Source organism: Chiloscyllium punctatum, chromosome 25, assembly GCF_047496795.1.
Source record: "Chiloscyllium punctatum isolate Juve2018m chromosome 25, sChiPun1.3, whole genome shotgun sequence".
NCBI lineage: Eukaryota > Metazoa > Chordata > Chondrichthyes > Orectolobiformes > Hemiscylliidae > Chiloscyllium > Chiloscyllium punctatum.
The window spans coordinates 43,164,289-43,189,650 of NC_092763.1; the positions used below are offsets into that span (position 1 = coordinate 43,164,289).

Consider the following 25,362-nt stretch of genomic DNA (forward strand, 5'->3'; position numbering starts at 1 on the left):
TTGAACCAGTTCTGTATCCAAATGGCTAGTTCTCCCTGTATTCCATGAGATATAACCTTGCTAACCAGTGTTCCATGAGGAATCTTGTTGAACATCTTACTGAAGTCCATATAGATCACATCTACCGCTCTGCCCTCATCATTCCTCTTCGTTACTTTGTCAAAAAAGTTAGTGAGACATGATGTCCCACACATCTCGCCATGTTGACTATCCCTAATCAGTCTCGGCCTTTCCAAATACATATAAATCCTGTCCCTCAGGATTGCCTCCAACAACTTGCCTGCTACTGATGGCAGACTAATTGGTCTATAGTTCCCTGGCTTTTCCTTACCATCTTTCTTAAATACTGGCATCACTGTAGCCAACCTCCAGTCTTCTGGCATCTCGCCTGTGACTATCGATGATATAAATATCTTAGCAAGGGGCCTTGCAATCACTTCCCTAGCTTCCCACAGAATTCTAAGGTATATCTGATCAGGTCCTGGGGATTTAAATCACCTTTGTGTGTTTTAAGACATCCAACACCTGCTCCTCTGCAATATGGACATTTTTCAAGATGTCATCATCTATTTAGTCATAGAGATGTGTAGCATGGATACAGACCCTTCAGTCCAACCTGACCAGATATCCCAACCCAATCTAGTCCCACCTGCCAGCACCCGGCCCATATCCCTCCAAACCCTTCCTATTCATATACCTATCCAAATGCCTCTTAAATGTTGCAATTGTACCAGCCTCCACCACATCCTCTGGCAGTTCATTCCTTACACATACCACCCTCTGCGTGAAAAAGTTGCCCCTTGGGTCTCTTTTATATCTTTCCCCTCTCACCCTAAACCTATGCCCTCCAGTTCTGGACTCCCCCACCCCAGGGAAAAGACTTTGTCTATTTATCCTATCAATTTTGTAAACCTCTATAAGGTCACCCCTCAGCCTCCGACGCTTCAGGGAAAACAGCCCAGCCTGTTCAGCCTCTCCCTATAGCTCAAATCCTCCATCCTTGGTAACATCCTTGTAAATCTTTTCTGAACCCTTTCAAGTTCCACAACATGTTTCCGATAGGAAGGAAACCAGAACTACACGCAATATTCCAACAGTGACCTAACCAATGTCCTGTACAGCCGCAACATGACCTCCCAACTCCTGTACTCAATACTCTGACCAATAAAGGAAAGCATACCAAATGCCTTCTTCACTATCCTATCTACCTGCCATCCCACTTTCAAGGAGCTATGAACCTGCACTCCCAGGTCTCTTTGTTCAGCAACACACCCTAGGACCTTACCATTAAGTGTACAAGTCCTGCTAATATTTGCTTTCCCAAAATGCAGCATCTCGCATTTACCTGAATTAAACTCCATCTACCACTTCTCAGCCCATTGGCAATCTGGTCCAGATCCTGTTGTAATCTGAGATAACCCTCTTCACTGTCCACTACATCTTCAATTTTGGTGTTATCTGCAAACTTACTAACTATAGCTCTTATGCTCACATCCAAATCATTTATGTAAATGAAAAAAAGGAGAGGACCCAGCACCGATTCTTGTGGCACTCCACTGGTCACAGGCCTCCAGTCTGAAAAACAACCCTCCACCACCACCCTCTTGTCTTCTACCTCTGAGCCAGTTCTGTATCCAAATGGCTAGTTCTCCCTGTATTCCATGAGATCTAACCTTGCTAATTAGTCTCTCATGGGGAACCTTGTCGAACGCCTTACTGAAGTCCGTATAGATCACATCTACTGCTCTGCCCTCATCAATCTTCTTTGTTACTTCTTCAAAAAACTCAATCAAGTTTGTGAGCCATGAGACAAGTTTGTCCCACGCACAAAGCCATGTTGACTATCCCAAATCAGTCCTTGCCTTTCCAAATACATGTACATCCTGTCCCTCAGGATTCCCTCCAACAACTTGCCCACCACTGAGGTCAGGTTCACTGGTCTATAGTTCCCTGGTTTGTCTTTACCGCCCTTCTTAAACAGTGGCACCACGTTTGCCAACCTCCAGTCTTCCGGCACCTCAGCTGTGACTATCGATGATACAAATATCTCAGCAAGAGGCCCAGCAATCATTTCTCTAGCTTCCCACAAAGTTCTCGGGTACACCTGATCAGGTCCTGGGGATTTATCCACCTTTAACCGTTTCAAGACATTCAGCACTTCCTCCTCTGTAATCTGGACATTTTGCAAGATGTCACCCTCTGTTTCCCTACAGTCTATATCTGCCATGTCTTTTTCCACAGTAAATACTGATGCAAAATATTTATTTAGTATCTCCCCCATTTTCTCTGACTCCACACAAAGATCTTTGAGGGGCCCTATTCTCTCCCTAGTTATCCTTTTGTCCTTAATATATTTGTAAAAACCCTTTGGATTCTGCTTAATTCTATTTGCCAACGCTACCTCATGTCCCCTTTTTGCCCTCATGATTTCCCTCTAGGATCGATCGTGTAAAATCCTCTGGACCCCTCCAAGGCCAGCACATTTTTTCTTAGATACAGTGCCCAAAACTGCTCACATTATTCTAAATCTGGTCTGACCAGAACCTTATACAGCCTGAGCACTATATCTCCGACCTTGTACTCTCGGCTCTTGAAATGATTGTTAACAATGTAATTGTCTTCCTATCAACTGCATCTGCAAGTTAACTTTAAGAGAATCTTGAATTAGGACTCCCATGTCTTTTTGTACTTCAGATTTCCAAAGTCTCTATTTTACTCCTAACAAAGTGCATAACCTCACACTTTCCAATGTTGTATTCCGTCTGCCAATTCTTTGCCTACTCTCAAGACTCCAAATTCCTGCTGCAGCCTCCCCACTTCCTCAACACTACCTGTCTCTCCAACGATCTTGGTGTCATCTGTAAACTTAGCATCAATGTCTGAGTTCCTTCAGCCAGATCATTAACATAAACGTGAATAGCTTTGATAACACTGACCCATGCGGAACTCCATTTGTCACGAGCTGCCATCCTAAAAAAAAAATGCATTTATCCCTACTTTCTCTTTTGCTAATCAGCCCATTCTCTATCCATGCCAGTATGTTGACCCAATACCATGGGCTGTTACCTTATAAACAGCCTTCAGTATGGCACCTTGTCAAAAGCCTTCTGATAATCCAAGCAGATCGCATCTACTGACACTCCTTGGTGTAACTTCCTTGTTGCCTCCTCATAGAATCCTAAAAGATTTGTCAGACATGACTTTCCTTCGACGAAGCCACACTCACTCAGTCCTATTTCACCATGCATTTCCAAGAACTCCGCAATCTCATCCTGAATAACAGATTCCAAAATCTTTCCAACAAATGAGGCCAAGTAACCGGCCTATAACTCCTTCCTTTCTTAAACAGGATACTTACATTAGGCTCTGGGACGTTCCTTGGCTCTAGTCATTCCAGGATCACCACTCATGCCTCCATAATCTCCTCAGCTATCTCTTTCAGAACCCTGGGGCATAGTTCAGCTGGCCCAGATTATTTATCCTTCTTCAAACTTTGCAGCTTCCCCAACACCTTCTCCGTAGCTTTGGCCACTAAAACACCTCTACCCCGACTCTCTTGAGGTTCTGGTATGCTACTGATGTCATCCAGAGTGTCAGTTTCTCCACCATTTCTTTGTTCCCATTACTACTTCTCCAGCTTTATTTTCCAGCAGTCGAATGTCCACCTTGACCTTTCTCTTTTCTAAAAATTACTCTCCTTTTATATTACTATGGATTATTCTCATATTTAATCTTTTCCCTCTTTATTGCTTTTTTTTGTTGTCCTCTGCTAGTTTTTAAAGGCATTCCAATCCTCTTGCTTCCCACTTATCTTCACCATATTATATGTATTATTTCCTTTTGCTTTGTGTTTTTTCCAACTTCCATTGTCAGCCACTGTTGCCTCATTCTCCCTTTAGAACATTTCTTCTTCCTTGGGATGGATTGCTTCTATGCCTCCTGAATTATCCCCAGAAGCTCCTGCCATTGATGCTTTTCCATCCTGCCTGCCAGACTCCCCTTCCAAATGGCAGTGCAGCTCAAAAGGGACAAATGATCTACATCTGCTAATTCTTATATTTCTCTAGTTAATGGCTAACAATAAAGGAGGTCAAGGACAACCTGAAGGACTCATGTAAGTATTTATCCGGTATAAAATATATTTATCTCAAGTAAGAGAGAGAGGTTTTGTGAATTGAAACACGTTACTTCAATTCACACGTTCAAAACAAGTGACAAAACAGCTGTGGCAACTTACTTACTGTGTGAAATAATACAGTAATCTTGACTACATTTGAAAATTACATTTACAATAATCAAAAATGTGAATTTGGATGGAGAAGAGCTACCTAATCAATCTCCTTCATTTTGAGAAAGTGATGTTCCAAGTGCTCTGCAGAAAAAAATTCTAGAAGATTTAGATTTCTGAAAAATAAAACTCAGTAATGCCAAATGTGGAAAGTAGATAAAGAAATAGGAGGTACTGCATGTAGAAGTTGAGGTTTTCTGTTGGTGACTTTATGTTTCTGATTTACATTGGTGTCTCTGAATCTAAATCTTCAATATAAATTGGAATAATTAGATCAGAAATACAGTTAAATCAGATAAACAGCTCACAAACTTCAAAATTAGATTGAAGAAAACTAGCTGTAAATAAAATTTGGCAACTGTGAACTACTGCATATTAGAAAAATAAGTGGCACAAATAAATCAAGAACAAGTTCATCTCCAAAACAATGTATGACAGCTACCTACCAGTGCTTGGTGAAATCCTCGTGAGCAAAGCAAGGATCTGAGAGCTACACCACGAACTATCATAAAGAGATAAGCTCTTGAATGCAAAGTCCTCACAGCATGAAAATCCTTCCTAGAAAACAATTGTAACACAATTCGAAGTGTCAAATTTGCATTAACACCACCTCCACCACAAACTTCTCCTATGACCCTAATCCAGAACAAATGCTGAAAATATTCGGATATTAACTAAATAAGATGGTATTAGGGGATGGGAAAAAAAGATCAAAACATTTCTTGGACTAAGTTAAAATATTACAAAATGATTGGTGTAGAAATATAGCATCAATGTACAGAAGTCTTAAATTGCACTTCCTATTGTCAGCATCCATCCAACTTACAAAACCTCAACGTCGTAGGAACTCACAATTTAATTTTTCCCTCTTACATACAAGTGCCAAGAAACCTCTGTTGTTTCCAAACCAGAGTGGCTGTTTTCTCTGTACATTTCGTTCAAACAGCATGCCAAATCTTTCAATATGCACCTGCAGAAGGTGAGATTAGCCACTGCTATGACATAATCAAAACGTCTCGTTGTGAAGTGAATACATTATGTACAAGTACACAGGAACATAGGTACAGGAATAGGCTACATAGCAGAGAAGGCTTGAGGGGCTATTTCATGGCTGGTCTGTGGTCTTACTCCACATGTCTACCTTGGACCCATATCCCTTGATACTTGATAATAAAAAATGTTATCTCAGATTTAAATTGAACAATTAAATTAGCATTGACCACCACTTGATGAAGAGTTCCAAATCTCTACAGCACTTTGCACATCCAAGTGATTTCTAATATCTCTCCTGAATGGCCTGGCCCTAATTTTTAGTTTACGCCCCCTGGTTTGAGAATCTTCAACCAGTGGAAATTGTTTACTTTTATCTATCCTGTCTTCCCCTATAATAAATATTCTGGGGACCTCCATTAACTTTACATCACTTATTAATCTTCTGAACTCCAGAGAATAAAAGCCTAATTTGTTTAATCTTAGTTTTTAGTTGAACCCCAAAGTAGAGCTATTGTCCTTGTAACCCTGCATTGAACTCCCTCCAGGGCCAAAAACATCATTCCTAAGGGGTTGTGCCCAGATCTGCTCTCAAGTACTAAGTGAGGGCTAACCAGGATTTTATATAATTGCGATATAATTTCTGTATCCTAAACTCCAGCCCTTTCAATATGAAGGTAAGCATTCCATTAGCATTTTGACAATTTCCTGCTTCTGCTTGTGGCATTCTAAAGAACGATACACCTGAAACCCCAAAGCTCATTGGACATGCACAGTAGTTAATTCTGTGCCTTCTTAAAAAAACTGGTCTATCCTTTTTTGGTCTATCAAATAACTGGTCTATCCAAAATGGATAACTTCACACTTGCTTCTATTAAAATGCATTTTATACAGCTTTCCTCATTCACCTAATCTATCAATATCCTGTTGTAATTTTGTGCCATCATCAACACTGTCTACAATGCTGCAAAGTTTTGTCATCAGCAAATGTGGATATTTGACTTTTATGCCACAAAAGTAGATGTTCCAATTGTTGATGAAAGTACCATAAAATCTAGTCCTGTAGCTTGAGAGGTTCATAAGAATAACTGCATCCTAATGGACAAGAAAAAGCTTATCTCAAAGTCTCAATGGCTCATGCTAGTTGTGATAATCTGATAAGACAAGAAAAATGTGTAATATATAAAAATTGCATGACTACCAAGTCATTTACTAATACTTTCAGACACGCATTAAATAATGAAAGTCGAAAGTGTGGTGCTGGAAAAGCACAGCAGGTCAGGCAGCATCCAGGGTGCAGGAGAGTCGACATTTCGGGCAAAAGCCCATAATCAGGTCCTTATTCTTAGAATTCTTACAGTGTGGAAACAGGCTTTTTGACCCAACAAGTCCACACCGACCCTCTGAAAAGTATCCCACCTAAACCCATTCCTCGTGATCCTACATTGACCCCTGACTAATGCACATCTCTAAACACAATGGGCAATTTAGCATGGCCAATTCACCTAACCTGCATATCTTTGGACTGTGGGAGGAAACCGGAGCACCTGGAGGAAACCCATGCAGACATGGGAGAACGTGCAAACTCCACACAGACACAGCCCAAGGCTGGAATTGAATCCGGGTTCCTGGCGCTGTGAGGCAACAGTGCTAACCACTGAGCTACCATGCCACTTATGAAGGGCTTTTGCCAGAAACGTTGACTCTCCTGCTCCTTGACTCTCAACTCTAATCTTCAGCATCTGCAGTCCTCACTGACGCCTATCAAATAATGAAAACCAAGCAATGGCAAAGTTCCAAAGGATTGTCTTTTTTGTCTTCAGTTTTCAAAAGCAGGTGCCCACTTTTCTCAAGAAGTTCTTTCAGTCTATTACGACATGAAAGGTCAAACCCCTCTTAACTAAACTAAACATCCAGAAAAGTTTGCCTCGCAATCTGTTACAATGAGAGTGACAGAGAACTCCCAAATTCCACTATTTAAAGAAAAAATTATATCAATTTATTTTTCTAACTCTAACAGTGAACATTAAACAAAAAAAACTACTCATAAATCCAAGCCCCTCTTTCTGAGATGATTAGATTAGATTAGATTCCCTACAGTGTGGAAACAGGCCCTTTAGCCCAACTAGTCCACACCGACCCTCCGAAGAGTAACCCAGCCAGACCCATTTCCCTCTGACAAATGCACCTAACACTATGGGCAATTTAGCATGGCCAATTCATCTGACCTGGACTGTGGAAGGAAACCCACGCAGACATGGGGAGAACGTGCAAACTCCACAGACAGACAGTCACCCAAGGCTGGAATTGGCACTCTTAACTGCCTACTATCTGACTCCAACTCTATAAAATTAGGGTGTTCCAATATGACACTTATTAAAGTTACATTAACTTAATCTTAAAACCACATAGTCTGTCTTCTTCTGTGTCTTCAGTCTTCCAGCTGATCTCCCCAGGTCGTTGTCTTTATTTTTACTGCAATTATGTTTCACGTGAAAAGATACCTTTGATAGAGAGTTTTTTTCGAATTTCTTTGAGAGCAAAATGTTATATTAGCAGTTAGCTCTCTGGCTCTGCGACAGTTGCTCTCCGACCAATTTTCAAGATGTCTACATTCTTTTACTCCCAACACTGGATTGTCACATTGGTTGGATGTTGGCAAAACAATAAATTCATACCTGATTGGGTTTTAGTATTCTGGGGCATAATTTAAAATGATTGGTTAAATTCAAATTGTTGTCAAAACTGCAACCAAAACTCAGGTATCTATTTCACAGCCAAATGTTATACATTTTCAAATTTCCAGTACACTCTGGGACTGCCATTTAGTGCTTGTAATCTCTCAATTCAGAAAAGCATTCTTTCTCAAAGCTACAGTACACCAGTGCCCACTTCAACTTCATAACAAGTGCTTCCGGTGCTCTTACCTGTAGAAATTCTTGAGTTCTAATGATGATATTTAGAAATTCTATGAATTCTTTTTCCTTCTGCAACGAGTCACCACTACAGTCTGCGAACTCTATTGAAGGGGAAACAAATATGCTTTGACAAATAGCAATCTTAACCCTGATCGAGGGGACAAAGACCCTCAGCAACAATAATAATAATAATAATAATAATAATACCAACTATTCATTTGGAAATTCATGCACAACGCACCTAAAAACTGCATATTTTAAATCTGCAACTTTAAATCTGCTTCAGGGATAGGAAAAAGAAACAGATCACCAGAGGAATGAAGAATGAACTTTCCCCTGAAATTAACTGTCCAACAACTTACTTAAAATACTTGATGGGACATGACAAGAAGAATTTTACTTCATTTTTATGTAATATCTGGAAAACTTGATATGGGCACTCGTATAAATGCAAGCCAGCAAGCAATAAACTATTTTGTTTCAAATAGCAAAAGTAAACTACGTTTCAAATCTGTTTAATGACTTCACTAAAAATATAGCTTGCTGTACCATTAAACTGAGAATTCTAATACTTAGTGAACAATTTGTTGAAAAACTTTCTTTTATATTTTTAAAAGTTTGATGGAAAAGGAAATCACCCTCTGCTCAAAATTAAAATTATCTGGTCTCAGAATATAATGTGAAGAAATGTGAGATTATGCACTTTGTCAGAAAGAACAGAAGAGCTGATTATTATTTAATTGGAAAAAACTCAAAGTTGGAAAGTTATGGGGACCCTTGTGCAACAATCACCAAAAGCTAGGACCTAATCATGAGGAAAGTAAATCACAAATGGTATGTTGGCCTTTATTTCAAAGGAATGGAGTACATAAAACAAGGTCTTTCTAAAACAACAGAGTACTAATCTTACTCCCAAGTGGAATACTGAACAATTCTAGACACCTAGAAACAGTCTTACGTACAGAGGTTGATTAGGTTGGGTCTATATTCTTTGGAGTTTAGAAGAATGAGATGCAACCTGTAAAGGCTGGGTCATTAAGTATATTTAAGGCTGAAATAGGCAGATTTGTAATCAAAAATGAAATTAATGGTGATGGGGAAAAGACAAGAAAGCGTAGTTGAGGATGATCACATTAGTCATGCTCATTGTATGATGAAGCAAACTTGATAGACTTAAGGTCTTAATACAGACAATGCTAATAAGGTCATTTTTATAATCTCTCTTGATTTTCCAGGAAGTTGATAGATATTGTTTTTTCTTTGAACTACTGTTGATGTTCATTTGGAATTCACAGGATTCCTTGGCTAAATAAAGAATCTCAAAATCTTCAGTTTCCTCATTAGTGTTCATCATGAACAAATAGAAGTAAAATTACTCCATTCCTCCGTGGGCAATTCACCAACTTTAGGATTCAGTGTCATTATGCCAATGTTCAGTAACTGAAGGCTGAGTTATGCAATATATTCAAGACAGATTAGATAGATTTCTGATTGACATGAATTAATTGACAGCAAACAGCCAAGTGGAGTTAAGGCCACAATCAGATCTTAGTGAACAGTGCAGTAGGGTCAAGGGATGTTAAATGGTCTATGATGCTTCTAATTCATCTGTTCTTAATTGAATTCAGCATGGAGTTGACAGTACTGAAGACAAATGAAGCTAGTCAAGGAGTTTTGCTAAAAGATTTCATAAACCTCCATATATCTCATCAATTTAGTTATTCATACAACAAAACTAAGTCACAGATGTGTGTTTTATATTCCAACTAGCAGAAGTCTGTGGTTAGCACTGCTGCCTCACAGCGCCAGAAACCCAGGCTCGATTCCAGCCTCGGGCGACTGTGTGGAGCTTGCACATTCTCCCAGTGTCTGTGTGGATTTCCTCCGGGTGCTCCGGTTTCCTCCCACAATCCAAAGATGTGCAGGTTAGGTGAATTGGCCATGCTAAATTGCCCATAGTATTCGGAGATGTGTAGATTAGATGCATTAGTTAACGGAAATGTAGAGTAATAGGTGTAGGGGATGGGTATGGGTGGGATACTCAGAGGGTCGGTGTGGACTTGTTGGGCCAAATGGCCTGTTTCCACACTGTAGGGATTCTAATTCATAGCAAAGTTATTATCTCTATTACAACTAGTGTAGGCATGCCATCTCTAACCCATCCTACTTATCGTCCTCAGAGTCATGGAGCCATACAGCATGAAAAGAGAGTCTTCAGTCCAACTATTCTGTATTGACAATATTCCCAAACTGAACAAGTTCTACTTGCCTGCATTTGGCACATACCCCTCCAAACCTTTCCTATTCATGTACATATTATATTCATCATACCATTTCTTCATATACCAATCCTCTCATTCCATCCTCTCATTCTACATATATGTATTTATGGCCACTCCCATGACACTGTACTCATCCCTGCCACTGTTATCATTCATCTTTTCCGTGCCATTCCCCCACCCAATATTCCGAATCATTCCAGCCAGGCTAATTTTAATATTAGAAGATTGTACTCATCACTGGTAGCCACACTTACATCACAAACTAATTTCCAGCAAATCAAGTTGCCTACGCTCAAATCGATTCTTTGACTAAGTTAATCTTGACAAACAAAACTGCCTTTGTGGTGGGTTAGGTATTCATGAACTACATCCTGTAATATTCCCCAAGCTATTACTTCCAAAGCTTTAATTGCCTCAAAGTTTTGCAAGTTTCTTTTTGACTGAAATTTTAGGAAACTACCAGTGCCTCACCTTCCTGAAGAGTTTGAGCCAGCCAGAAATCAAGCCGCAGAAGTGCAGTGTCATCTTTTACCCAATTAATGTAATGAAGCAACAGAGGAGATCGCAGCAGAGAGCCCATCTGTGCCGGGAACTGAAGAGAAATAATATAAATAAACAGTGAGGGAACTAGTTGGAACCACAGTAGAGAATCCAAGCCAACAATGGCTCCTGAACATCAAGGAGAAAGTGAGGACTGCAGATGCTGGAGATCAGAGTCCAGAATGTGATGCTGGAAAAGCACAGCAGGTCAGGCAGCATCCAAGGTATAGGAGAACACTTTCCTGATGAAGGGCTTATGCCCAAAACGTCGATTTTCCTGCTCCTCGGATGCTCCCCAATCTGCTGTGATTTTCCAGCACCAGTCTCGACCCTGAACATCTGGTCAGCTAACATCCATTACACCATACCACATAATTAAAAATAAAGTAAATGAAAATGCTATCAAAAATTAGTCAAAATATCTGTACAACAAAGACACAATGGGCCCATAATGCAACAGAGGAGCTGAAGGCAAAAAAGCATCAGAACTAACTAGACAGTGATAATGACTGAGATGTGACTATCGAAAATTTAGAAAAAGGAACACAGCTATCTGTATGATAAATGTTCCATTATGCTAACAGGTGCAATTGAAACACCACCAATCAATGGAAGGAACAAGAGGAAAGAAACAAGCTGATTAAGTAGGGAATTGAGTATGTCGCACCTCATCAGAGAATTGCATTGCAAATAAAGCCTTGCTACTTCTACAGTTGTTACAAAAGCTAAAAACAAAATGTTATCAAGTACGCAGAATTCCCAACTTATCTGCCAGATAAACCCAGGCTAACAGAAAACACTGACCAGGGTTCTGTACTTAACAAAAACTATTATTCATTACACATAAATAGATTCCCTCTACAGGTTGAAAACAAAAGTAACCACTGACATAGGACATACTCATTATACTTTAAACTATAACCCAGCCTTCCACACTCAAAAAGGCATCGTTGATATAGATGTGGGCAAAAGAGAGTGGATATAGAGTTGAAGGACCCCACTAGAAGGGGTTCACTTATATGATATCTTTGTCTGCCAGGATTTCCTTATCTTCAATCTCTCTTCTTCAGGTTCTTTTAATTATTTTACAGGAGGCTGAGGCAATTAGTACATGAACCGCGAAGTCTTGTAATTACTGGTTAAAGGCCACATCTTAACAGTAATTTGTGAGGGAAAATAAACTTTCTTCAGGCTTTAGCTATTTTACTGGACACCACCAGCCTTTTACAGCAGTCACAGACATCTGCCAGCACTGGACTCAGTTATAAGCTGTTCAGCTCCTTGATTCAATCATAGTTGTCAACGGGCTGATAGTCTTATTGTTCACAATTCCATGAATCAAATCAATAACCTGTTGCTGGCTGAATCTCACTTTGCACATATCCCGTGCTGCTGACCCTCTGTGACAGTTTCCTTCATTGCTTGAATATAGCAGCAGTGTAAACACTACTTACAATGAGTTTTAGTGATTGGTCTTTTTACAAAAGTGCATCAGTTCTTTTCACAATTGGTTTTAAAACAGTCCATTTTCCATTTTGGTCCACAACGAAATAGAGAAAAATAAAAATGTCTTTATAGTTTTAAAATGGAATAATCATGCGGGAGTTCAACTACTCTTGATCTTAACTGGACAAATGAGATAGTGGCACAGTGATTAAGAGAACAGGGCTTCCACAATGTGCACAGAACTCCTTTCTAACTCATGAGGTTTTAGCAAAGCATCTAATATAATGGGGAATAAATCAAAGCAGATAAAAGAAAAAGGAAGGTATCTAGTGGCAACATTGTTCACACAGAAGAATGCTCAAGCCTACGAATGAGACCCCATATTGCTATAAATTTTAAAGACCTGACATGTGGGCATTCACTCATACTTATGAAGGCTACTTTATCTCGTACAGTATTGCATTCTGACTTATGTGTGAATCGACTCATGAATGTACTCAGCAATGGAATTCATTTGCAACCCAACGACTACCAGTATTATAATAATGTACTGTAAATGAAGATAGAGAAAGAGGTAACAATGAACACTAAGTAAATAAATAGGAGGAATTCTTTGAGGACTTGGGATAGTAAAACTGGACCTATATTGGCAAACAAAGATGTTGAACAATGAGAAACATTTTAAAGCGCTATTCAACTGAGTGCAGGAACAAGTGCAGGCATTTATGCCTTTAATAAGTATTTAAAAATATGACGAACAATAATTCCTTGGCGTATCCCCTGCAGCAATGCCTTACCAAATCTGAGCAAATTTGCCAAATTAAAAGCATCTTTTGCACATGTAAATTGTGCTGAAATAAATATAAATGATAAATATTCTGTTCTGAAGGAGGGTCATTGGGGGCATAATTTTCAAGCGAAAGGCAAGAGGTATAGAGGGGATTTGAGGAAAACCACGTTCACCCAGAGAGTGGTGGGGATCTGGAATAAACTGCCTGGGCAGGTAACCTCATAGCCTTTAAAAAGTACACGATGAGCACTTTAATGTCATCACATTCAAGGCTATGGGCCTGGAGCAGGCAAATGGGACTAGTGTAGGCAGTGGTGTATTTTTGGTGGCACAGACTCGATGGGCAGAAGGGCCTTTATGATTCTATGCAGGGCTGAATGGCATATTTTTGAGCTGTAACTTTTCTGTGGTTCTATGGTTAAATAATTAAAGAGGTAACAATAAACAGTCTCTAAACAGCAGTTAAACATGTCAGAATCCTGGTTAGTGCTGACTTAGTTCAATGAAAGTGGCAATTCAAATAATCTTACAATAAGTATCAGTGCTCCTAGACCAAGGAAGGGAAAAGTTATTTCTGTTCATGGTCACAAACCAGAAAGGCTGCTGAAAAGAACTCATGTATGGATATGAGCTGAGTGTAACATTATTTGGATTTGTGAATATAGACCAACAAATCAACTATTCCTTCTAAAAGCAAGTTGCTAAGTAAAACTTAAATTCAAAAAGAACCATCACTTGCCTTTTAGAAGATTAAATGCATAACCACCCATTCAAGGGTAACAAATTTAAGCAGGTGCTTTTTCCCCCACTTCTAATAGCATGCCACACATCTCTGAACGTTTGCTATTATAGGGAATAAATCAATTCCAGTGTACAAATATGTTGAACTGTATCACTAAGTACCATTTTTTCTGCCTCACCTCTATTCGATCAAAGTTATCCAATAGTTGGGAGAATGTGGCTAATTGTTCCAAAGGAAAACTTGTACTCTGCATCAGGGAACCAGACAGTTCTGTCAAGTGTGGAGCACTGCTGACAACTGGAATCAATTCACGATGCATCTTCTTTTTCTGAAATAAAGAAATATGTAGCTAAAACTCATTCATAATCATCTCTTAAGATTTATCTTAGTGATAGCTTTTGGTTCCATAGAAATATTTCACAATAAACTTATTCTGGCTAATAAGTACAGATAAAGGCTTTCCACAATACCCATTTGCTTATTTTATTGAAAAACATCAAATGACCTCAGCAATACTGGAAAACAGTCAGTAAAAGCTCGAATACCTACCCTTTTCCGCATTGGAGGCTCTGTTATATTCACCAGTTCTGGGGTTCCAGACAACTGCCTACAACCGTTATTCTGAACCCTTTCAATGGCTTTCTTCCAGAATGACCGAGACACTTGCAGATTCTGTAAGAAGGCAGAGATTTCACAGCTATTTGATGAAATCTTCAAAAATGAAATTCATGATTCCAAGTTCAAACATATCATACTTTAAAAAAACTAACTTGAAAGCACAAACCATTATAATTAACTATTGGAGATGTACATATCTGTTTACATGCAAAAGGGAGAAAATAGATTAACATTTCAAGTGAGAATTCAACTAGAATACCTTTGGCATCAATTTTGAGATTTATTCATAGTCTAGGATTTAAATCCAACAGTACACTTGCTGAATGTCAGTGCTCATATTCAGAAGTATGTTACAATGAGGAAGGTTCTCAAAGAATACAGCAGAATATAGATCAGTTGGAAAGTCAGGTGGAGAAATACCACATGGCAATTAATCTAACAATGGTGAAGTGATGCATCTTGGAAGGTCAAATGCAACAGAAACATATATAGTAACTGACATAGGAGCATTGATGCGGAAGGATGTTGCGGTGCAAGTCCATAGTTCATTGAAATTGGGAACACAAGTGGTAAAGAAGGAGTAAAGCATACTGGCCTTCATCGGGTCAGGGCGTTAAGTGTAAAAGTTAGTAAGTCATGTTCTAGCTGTATAGAATTTTAGTTAAGCCATGCTGTGAATACTGTATGCAGTTCTGGTCACTACTATTTATATTATATATGTACACACACTATAGGAAGTATGTGGAGGTTTAGAAGAGGGTGCAGAAGAGATTTATCAGGATTTTTGCTTGGATTGGAGCATATTAGCTATAAGCAGAGGTTGCACAAACTTGAAATGTTTTTGCTAGAGCATTAGAGGCTGAGGGATGGCATGGTTGAATACACAAAATAACAAGAGACATGGATAGGATGGATGGTTGGAGACATTTTCTCAGGGTGAAAGTGTCAATTACTAGGGAGGCTTGAGTTTACAATGGGGGGAAAGCATAAGGGAATAATGTTTTTTTAACATAAAGGATAGCAGATGCCTGGAACTTGCTGCCACGGGAGGTGGCAGAAGCAGATACGTTAGCAAAGTTTGAGACGCATTTAGACATGTGAACAGGCAGGAAAAAAATATAAATGGACTATGTGCATGCAGATGGGATCAGTTTACAATGTCATCCTAGTTGGTACAGACCTAAGGGGCTGAAGGGCCTATTCCTGTGCTGTATTCCTGTTCTATGTTCTAGGACTAAGAGAATCCAATCTATTATAAATCATACTGCCCAATAAACAATCAAAAAGCAAGCACTCACAGCAAGTTCCATAATTTTCAGACTCCAAGGAATATTCCATAATATAATTTCTTAATACTTTGTTGTGCATGATGAAAGTAATACAGTTTGCAGTTGCATGTTAGTGCAATATACATTTATATAAATCTGGCAGCGTAAACATTTATTCACACATCCCTCCCTCACCTGACATTAGTACTTCGAAACACCTTCAAATAAAAAAAAATTCTTATTAACCTTGTAAATAAGTCACAATTAACTTGCTTCAAATAGAAAATGTATGTTAGCTATTTTTGAGAGGACTTGTAGCTCAGGTTGATGATAAGTCTAAGTTTCCTCGCTGAGCTTGAAGGTTTGTTTCCAGAAGTTTCATCACCATACTAGGTAACATCGGTGAGAGTCTCCAGTGAAGCACTGGTGGTATGTCACACCTCTCTATTTATAGGTCTTGGCTTCTTAAGGTAGGCAATGCCATTTCCGGTTTTTCTATCAAGGGAAGGCAGATAGGATCTAAACTGATGTGTTTATTGATGGAGTCCTGGTTAGAATGCGATATCTCTAAAAATTCTCATGCGTGTGTTTGTTTCACCTGTCCTGTGTGTGTGTTGTCCCAGTCAAAGTGGTGTCCTTCTTTGTCTGTATGTACAGAAACTAGTGATAGTGGCTAGTGTCTTTTGGTGGCCAGTTGGTGTTCATGTATCCTGGTGGCAAGTTGTCTCTTTTTACAGTTCTTGCATGGTATCTTGTAAATTATGTTAGTTTTGCTGGTGGTATCTAATGGATCCTTTAGGTTCATTAGTTGCTGTTCAAGTGTGTTTATAGGCTCATGGGCTACAATGATGGTAAGGGGTTTAAGTAGTCTGGAAGTAATTTCTGCTATGGCTTTGATGCAAAGTGGTGTGGCTATAGATTTTGGTTGCATTGTGTCTGCATGTTTGGGTTTGTTTCTGAGGAATCAGTGGATTCTGTTTATTGGATACCTGTTTTTCTTTAGCTATTTTTCTTCTGCTTTTCGTAGTTCTTGGGTGCTGCAGTATGATGTTGAAGTAAGGTCTTGATGCAGCTCTGTTTGTATGTGTTGGAATGATTGCTTCTGAAGTTAAGTATTTGGTCCATGTGTGTTATTTTTCTGTAGACACTGTTTTGAAGCTGTCTGTTAACTGTACGTGGAGCTGTCACATCTAGAAATGGGAGTCTGTTGTCATTCTTCTCCTCTTTTATGAATTTTATGCCTGTCACGATATTATTGATGGTGTTATATGTTTCCCCTAAGTTGTTCCATTTTGTGAAATGTATGTGTTGTATGTGTATAAATAGAAATGTAAATGTAAAAGGACAGGCCAGCTTAAATAATTGGTATGAAATTATCGTCGTCATTATGCAACCTCAGTATTTTCGAAGTTTTAATAGAGTCAAAGAGATGTACAACACGGAAACAGACCCTTCAGTGCAACTCGTCCACGCCAACCTGATGTCTTAATTTAAACTAGTCCCATTTGCCAGAATTTGGCCCATTTCTTCCAAACCCTTCCTATTCATAAACCCATCTAGATGCCTTTTAAACGTTTTAATTATACCAGTCTCCATCACTTCCTCCAGCAGCTTATTCCATGCACACACCACCCTCTGTGTGATAAAGTTGCCCCTTAGGTCCCTTTTACATCTTTCCCCTCTCACCTTATACCAATGCTCTTTAGTGTTGGACTTCCTTATGCTGGGGAAAAGGCCTTGACTATTCACCCTATCCATACCCATCATGATTTTATAAACCTCTACAATGTCATCCCTCAGCCTCTGATGCTCCAGAGAAAATAGCCCCAGCCTATTCAGCCTCTCCCCATAGCTTAAAGCCACCAATCTAGACAACATCCTTGTAAATCTTTTCTGAATCCTTTCAAGTTTAACAAATCCTTCCTATACCAAGGAGACCAGAATTGAAGCATTCCAAAAGTGACTTAATGAATGACCTGCACAGCTGCAATATGACTTTCCAACTACTATATTCAGTGCACTGACCAGTTAAGGCAAGCATACCAAATGCCTTCTTCGCAACCCTGTCAATCTTGGGAAAAATCCAGTAATAACATTTCCTGTACTATGCATGATTTATGATACCATAGCCTTGGAGAGGGAAAGGAACAGTTACCGAGGGAAGATATTTGTTGTGGTTCTGTTCGCCGAGCTGGGAATTTGTCTTGCAAACGTTTCGTCCCCTGTCTAGGTGACATCCTCAGTGCTTGGGAGCCTCCTGTGAAGCGCTTCTGTGCTGTTTTCTCCGGCATTTATAGTGGCCTGTCTCTGCCGCTTGGTGTACAAGTACATAGGTCCCTCAAAGTTGCCACCCAAGTGGATAGGGTTGGTAGCATATGGTGTTTTGGCTTTCATTAACAGGGGGATCGAGTTTAAGAGCAGTGAGGTTTTGCTAGAGCTCTACAAGTCCCTGGTGAGACCACACTTGGAATATTGTGTCCAGTTCTGGTCTCCCTACAATAGGGAAGATACAGAGACTTTGGAGAGGGCGCAAAGAAGGTTTACCAGGATGCTGCCTTGACTGCAGGGCTTGCATTGTGAAAAGAGGTTGAATAAGCTTGGATTTTTCTCTCTGGAGAGAAGGAGAAAGAGAGGTGACCTGATCGAGGTATACAAGATAATAAGAGGAATGAACAGAGTCAATAGCCAGAGACTTTTCCCCAGGGCAGGATTGAGTGGTATGAGGGGTCATAGTTTTAAGATATTAGGAAAAAGGTTTATAGGGATGTCAGATGAAGGATCTTTACATAGACAGTTGGGAATGCATGGAATGCGTTGCCAGCGGTGGTGGTGGAAACAGAGTCATCAGGAACATTTAAGCGACCGCTGGACATGCACATGGATAGCAGTTGAGGGGTGCATAGGTTAACTTATTTTGTTTTAGATTAGGATTAACCCTCGGCACAACTTCATGGGCCAAAGGGCCTGTTCAGTGCTGTACTTTTCTATGTTCTACGTTCTATGATACAGTGTTTTCATCTAACTTGTCAGTTAATAATTTCGTGGTTCTAAATATATTCGTTTTAGATGCAACCAAAATTTCATGTGAAAGAAATTCACAACTGACTCTTCAAAATTACAGTTCAGGCAGACAATACTCTCATAACTGTAGGCACCATTTAAAAAAAAAGAAATGAGGTACATACCATTGTTAAAAGCAAAATATTGACTAGCTGACAATTTACTTTTTCATTCCAAAATTCCTACCACTAAAATTCTCACTGGGCTGTCACAATTAAAGAACTTCAAACTCCTACTAACAAAGGAAAGAAAACCTATCAAAATCAAGAGAAATCTGTCTTTCAGAAATGTAAAAGGTAAAGTCGTCATAATCCTACTAGACAGTAGGGCTGCTCTCTCATTAGAGAAGCGACTAATGGTGGTTCAACCCGAGGGTTCTCCCCTCACCTGAGGCATGGTATGATTAAGGAGGAGTGTCCTTCATGGTTACCTCAGCCACATTGTCAGCATCACTCTGCATCATAAACCAACCATTTAGCCAATTGGCCCCAGTGAAGAAAACAATCCAAAGTTGATATTTTAAGCCCAGATTCCAATTTCACCTTAAAGTAGATGTAAACTTTGCATTGAACAAAAAAAAAGTAAATAAAATTAAACGGTATATATTTATATAATGCTTTACGAAGTTTCAAGCCAACACACCTTGAGTTGTCGAGGACATGTCAAAGATACATATTCAGGTGCATGGATCTTATACAGCAAAATAAGAGCCATCAGATTTGATTGCATTCCCTGAAAAATAGATGACAACATCTGTATGTAAATGTCAGTTTATTAGCTTTGTCACAAATTTAAGGCATAATATGTACACCTATAGTTTTTAGATCTTCATTACCATTCTTTACTCTAACAAGTAACAGTAGGAACACAGGAAAAAGAGTACGTCACTGAAGTCTGTTCTGTTGTTTATCACTGGTATCCTTACCTAACAAAAGCACAATCCCAGTTTTGGAAATTTCAATTCTAAGCACACATCACCTTTAAGTATAACTGGTTTCAAATTTTCACTTTCCTGTGTGGGAGAAGTTTCAGTTATGATGATCCCAGCTGATGAATTTACATATCCTGGATTGAAGCATAGCTTGATAGATCATATTTTGTTTTGATTTCGTTTTACCGAAGTGATATCTCACTGTTAATAAGTACAGTGTTGCACATTTTGTTTTAACGATACAACATAAATTAATCAACTAGAACAAAATGTGATAAAATATAAATAAGTACTTTATTCAAACACAAAGATTTTTAGATACACAGTAAAAGAATAAAGTCATTAATCCCAAAACAACCCTTTTTAAATTCTAAAATGAAAACATACTTAATACAGCACTCACACCAAAAGAAAACATCTTTTCCAAAAAAACTCAAAAGGTTTAAGGTAACTGTGACATTTACTCCTAGACTGGAAACACATAGCTTCTTTGTAAGCTATTATAAACATGAGGTTAAACTTACACAACTTCAAGTAACCTTTTCCATGTTTTATGCCAACATTCCTGGTTTGCAGCTACCACTCTTTATTCTGAGCTAGGGCCAGTTTCACAATATTCTCACCTTCTCAGGAGTACTGCTATATGCAACCCACCTCCATCCAAGGACTTCAGAAAATTGCCCAAAACAAAGTAAAACTGAGAAAAAAAGTCTCTCTCAAACTCTGGGTTTTTCCACTAAGCTCTAAAACAACACGTCTGACAGTTTCTAACAGATGTTCAGAGTAGTTTACCTTGCTCAGTCAGAAAACATCCTAAGGTAATTAAAAGCCCATTAGCGCTACCATTATGGAAAACACCACGATTACGGAAATTCTTGCAAATTATTAACTTCGAACGCACAGAAAGCCCATGTGTCACTGACCCAAAATCCAAAGACCAAACTTAAAAATAAATAACAGTAAATATTTTTTTAAAAATCAGACAGTTTCTATCACACTCCTATAGAGTGAACCACTAATCTTAAGATGATGTAGCTTACCCTAGGTACTCCAGAAAAAAATAGTTTCTGAGCATCTATCTTACTTCATTCCTTTGTCTCAATTAGATCATCCTTCAACCTGATTAATTTATGAAGAATGGACGTTCAGATATTTATCTTTCAGATTCTAGTATAACTTTGCAGATTTTGAACTGCACCCCATTCAAGAAAATTATAACTTTCCTAGGTACAATATGCGATTCTGCATTTACTCCTGTTCATGGCAAGCTTTTGTACATTCCAGTTCCCGAGAGACAAAAAGCTAATATCCCATTAGGAATTTTTAATCAAACTATTCAGACATATTATGACGCACACCTGGGGCAGGTGGTCATTGAACCTAGGTCTCTTTGTCCAGAAAAAGGGTTACTATAACTGTACCAGAAAAGCCCTCATTAAATAGGTTAGATTTAATTAACCTGCTCAGAGATATTATTAACCACTTCTGGGCAGGTGATTATTTTTCTGTGATGACTGCCAGCTTTTAGTCAAGTAGAAATATGGCCAAATGCCTATTGCTCCTTTATGACTTTAAGTCTTACGCTATTCAGACAGAAATGATGACTGCACCAAATCTTAGCTTACTGAAATGAGAGTGGAATATATCAGAATGAATAGTACTAATTGCAGGAATCCAATTTCATCAGGACAAACAGTTAGATGCAGTGTAACATTTCATTTCAGAGATTCCAAAAATAAGTCTCATTCTCAATACCAATAGCATAATGGCTACAACAGTGGTTACAAAAGTCAACCTCTGACAGTTTATGTTGTGGATCCACACTCAGTGAATTAAAGATACACAAATTTATTTCTCAAATCCTACATCTGACAAAAGGAGACTTTTCCTCAAGTCAAAATTTACACTCAGACCCTGATATGTTCAGGCCCATGTGTCCCTGGAGAAGGAGCAAATGGTGTCCACTAATACTGTCAGCACCTTCAGGGAGAGGTGGGCACCACAGGGAGTGGAGTGCTTAATGCCCCCCTTCCAATTCAATTTTGATTTACTCCCTATCTTTCCTTTCACTTTTATTTCAACATAAGCATTGCTCGCTCCAGGCTTTGCTTACCACTGGTTCCTCGGCCACATGGTGTCTTTACTGGTGGTGGAATATCAATAAAGTTCTTGACCCTTGGTGTTTTCACTGTGTCGTGCACCTTCACACATTTAACATGGGTGCTGGGGAATATAAGCACTACTGCCATATGCTGTACGACAGTAGTGTAGGGGAAACAAAACAAAACAGGAGCTTCGAATCTCCTCAGTTCAGAGGACTGAGTCTGAGCTGGCTGGCCACAGTCAGTGTACTGTGCACAAGCAAATAAAGGGAGACTTGGTGACAGGTTACCAGCCTCTGTGCAGTTACTTCACATACGATAGTTTAGCAGCCATTCACAGGTTATGTCATCTGAAACCATTTAATTTTTCAATGAGAATCATGAGGCCCATTCTACATTTACCAAGGCAGATAAAACACATGGCGAAAAACTTCAAAATACTCAGGTTAAATAACGTTTATTTAAAAATAATAAAAGTTCACACAAGCATGACAGAAGTTCAGAAAAATAAAATCGGTTCTGTTCCAACAGATGCTGTCTATCCTGCTGAGTATTTCCACCATTTTCTGGGTTGTTTTGATCCCCCTTGAACTGGCTAAAGAAATAACATGCTTTTGCCACAACGACATGGTCTGTCACAACATGATATATTGTCCTGAGCCCCTCACCTTAACAAGCTTGTGTGTTATCGTTATGATGGCAATAGCTCCTCCTCCTCCTTTTCTGCAGTTCACTTCTGCTTTACTAAACTGAGGACCACTGATGAAGTATACCAAGATCAAGTCTACAATCAGGGTTAGTTCACATTAACAAACTCCATTCAACATAATTATAAGGGATAGGAAGAGACATTATTTCCAAATGAAGTTCCCAGTTTCAGAAGATCCTGTAGTAAGAAATGGCTGCTTAATTGTATACTCAGTAGCTATTCTTACGGGAGTTTATGCACATGTGTGCATGAGAGAGACACACCTCAGTTGGTTAGACATTTGCACTGTAACTCAGATTGTTGCCAAGAGTGTAGGGTATGAATCCAATTCCAGTTGAGGTAGACTTGGGGACTGTCTCTTTTGCCCTGCTCTATGATTAACTTGTAGTTTAATGAAATCTGATCATCAAAGATGCTACACAGAGAGGACTGTTTCTTCAAAGTACGCCCAGCACTTAGGCTACTACATTGTAGCCTAATTTACCTGCATTCCGAGATTCAACCCTTCTTTGACACAATGTGGGGTGACACTATCCAGGTGGAAGTGTAAAATTGTGAGTACTGGGTTCATCAACATGCTTCTGTTGTGCTCTGATTAGTGCCCACCCACTTGATTTTTCCTTTGCATCACCAGATCACTCACAGTAACTCATCATTGCTCACTACACAACATTACTGACAAATATGTTTCAACTTCACAATTGAGTTGAACAAAATCGCAGAATGCAGTACACAGAAAAAGAAATGAGAGCATGTATGTACATTGGGATTGGTAGCAGACTGGATTATTAGCCCAGTGACAAAAGTAAAAGTCTGGGCTAATGGTCTAGAGACACAAGTCCAAACAGTGCTACTACAGTTCAGCTTGAACTCAATTTATGAAGTAAACAAAACTGCAATTTTAAAAACAGTTAGTTTCAGTAATGGTGTCCATAAAACTACTGAGTTGAGTATAAACAAAGTTTTTGCTAAAGGTTTCAGATAGCACGAATCAGAGAGATTAACACATTTACTGGCACTGTTAATTGCACTGCTTCACCCTTTCCTTTAAGTGAGTTTCTGGTGTGGGTGCTGTATATGGTTGAATTGTCTATTGAAGCAACACAGTGGCATAAATGGATGATTGAATTGATATTCTTGCACAATATTCTGATGAGTGAAGGTGAAAAGTTTCAACAAAACATGTTATTTTCAGAAATATCCATGTTGTGTATCTGAGATAAAGATACAACAAGGATCAAATTTGAGTTACTAACTACATAGTTCAATTTACAGCTAACTTAAGAACTGCTAAGTTTTTAACTGAATTTCCTCAAGAGTGCATTAAAATCAAGGTTGTGCTAGCTTTCATTTCAAAACATTGATAATGCTCAAGTGAGACAATCCCACAAATGAATGGGTATTTAGGCAAGATGAAATTGAACAAATCGGTAATAGGATTCGTAATTTACACTAAACTTGCTCCTCTGTGTGCATATCTATTTCATTTTTCTGTTTAATCCAATTTTCCTGTGATATAACAAAAACTTTGACTAAAAAGTGGCAGCTTTCAACAGTTTTTTCCCCGAAAATTCTGATCATAATTACATTGTCATGACAGTGAGGATATATTCCCTATCTTGGACAAAAAAGAAAAAAATGTTAAGTTTCAAAGTCAAGAAAATAGATTAAAGGAACACAATGGGAGAGGACAAAAAAAGACAAATTCCACTGCATGACTGAGCAAAGGGGATTGCACACAATAGCGAACTAAAAGGCCTTTGGAGATACATTTTTGGACCTGTCAAAATTTTGGAATAGATCACATTACACAACTATACAGAAAGCGTCTGTTATCTTAGTGCAACAGACGACCTCACAAACTCTAGATAATGTTTCTCATTTATCTTTTGTACTCATGTGATTTCAGCTTTGCTGCTCAATAAACCCAATTCCCTCTTTACACAACTGGGGAGATTTATCCCCTGGATCAATTATAAACAACAGTGCTGAAAATTGACTAATATATTTATGATGCTTCGCTCCTAAGTGAGTCAAAACTTTGAGCCTGCTGTTTCCCCCCATATCACAGCTGCACTTGCTGTTTGCCTGCTCTTATTGCTTGCATAGTGTATTCAGACTATTCACATTCTGCATAAAACTCTGTTGTATTTGCAGTATTCATGAGAAGTGCTAGCCAGAATACTCAATTAGAGTTGGCATGTAATTCAGTAATATAACTGATGTTAGCAAATGTAGAATTATATACTACAAAATACTAAAAACAGTGAGTACATCTCTCTTCTTCATTGTCCTTATTAGTATTTTCCACTTCCTGGCCCCTTAATCGACTGTTACATTTGTTTGTTCAACCAAGCCAAAATAGTCTGATGTACTCCATTACAATGGTACTCCATGCAACCAATCAAACTAATCACCTAAACATTTCTCCATATGCCATTTAGTAGTCTGGCTAATTGGTCATATTTATATACAAACATATTAACAAGCGGGAGTGGGCCATTTTGCTCCTTTGGACTGCCCTTTCAATGAAGATTATAGTTTAAAGACAAAACAAAAACCCGAAAGAACAGTGAATGCTGGAAATCAGAAACAAAAACAGAGATTGCTGGAAAAATGCAACGAGTTTGTGCAGAGAAAGCAGAATTAACATTTCAGATTTAGTCACTATCCAAGGT

General features: G+C 38.8%; 1 protein-coding gene across 3 annotated transcripts in view; it reads right to left on the bottom strand.

The window, feature by feature from the left end:
• The window catches only part of cenpi (centromere protein I), a 117,458-nt gene that overhangs the window by 50,936 nt on the left and 41,160 nt on the right, over window positions 1-25,362 (bottom strand). For all 3 annotated transcript variants that reach the window (XM_072595155.1, XM_072595156.1, XM_072595157.1), the window contains 6 exons: window positions 19,585-19,674; window positions 14,546-14,668; window positions 14,175-14,324; window positions 10,950-11,070; window positions 8,206-8,297; window positions 4,735-4,846 (listed from right to left, as the gene is read on the bottom strand). In XM_072595155.1, the coding sequence (XP_072451256.1) occupies window positions 4,735-4,846; window positions 8,206-8,297; window positions 10,950-11,070; window positions 14,175-14,324; window positions 14,546-14,668; window positions 19,585-19,674 (688 nt within the window). The remainder of the gene's footprint in view (window positions 1-4,734; window positions 4,847-8,205; window positions 8,298-10,949; window positions 11,071-14,174; window positions 14,325-14,545; window positions 14,669-19,584; window positions 19,675-25,362) is intronic.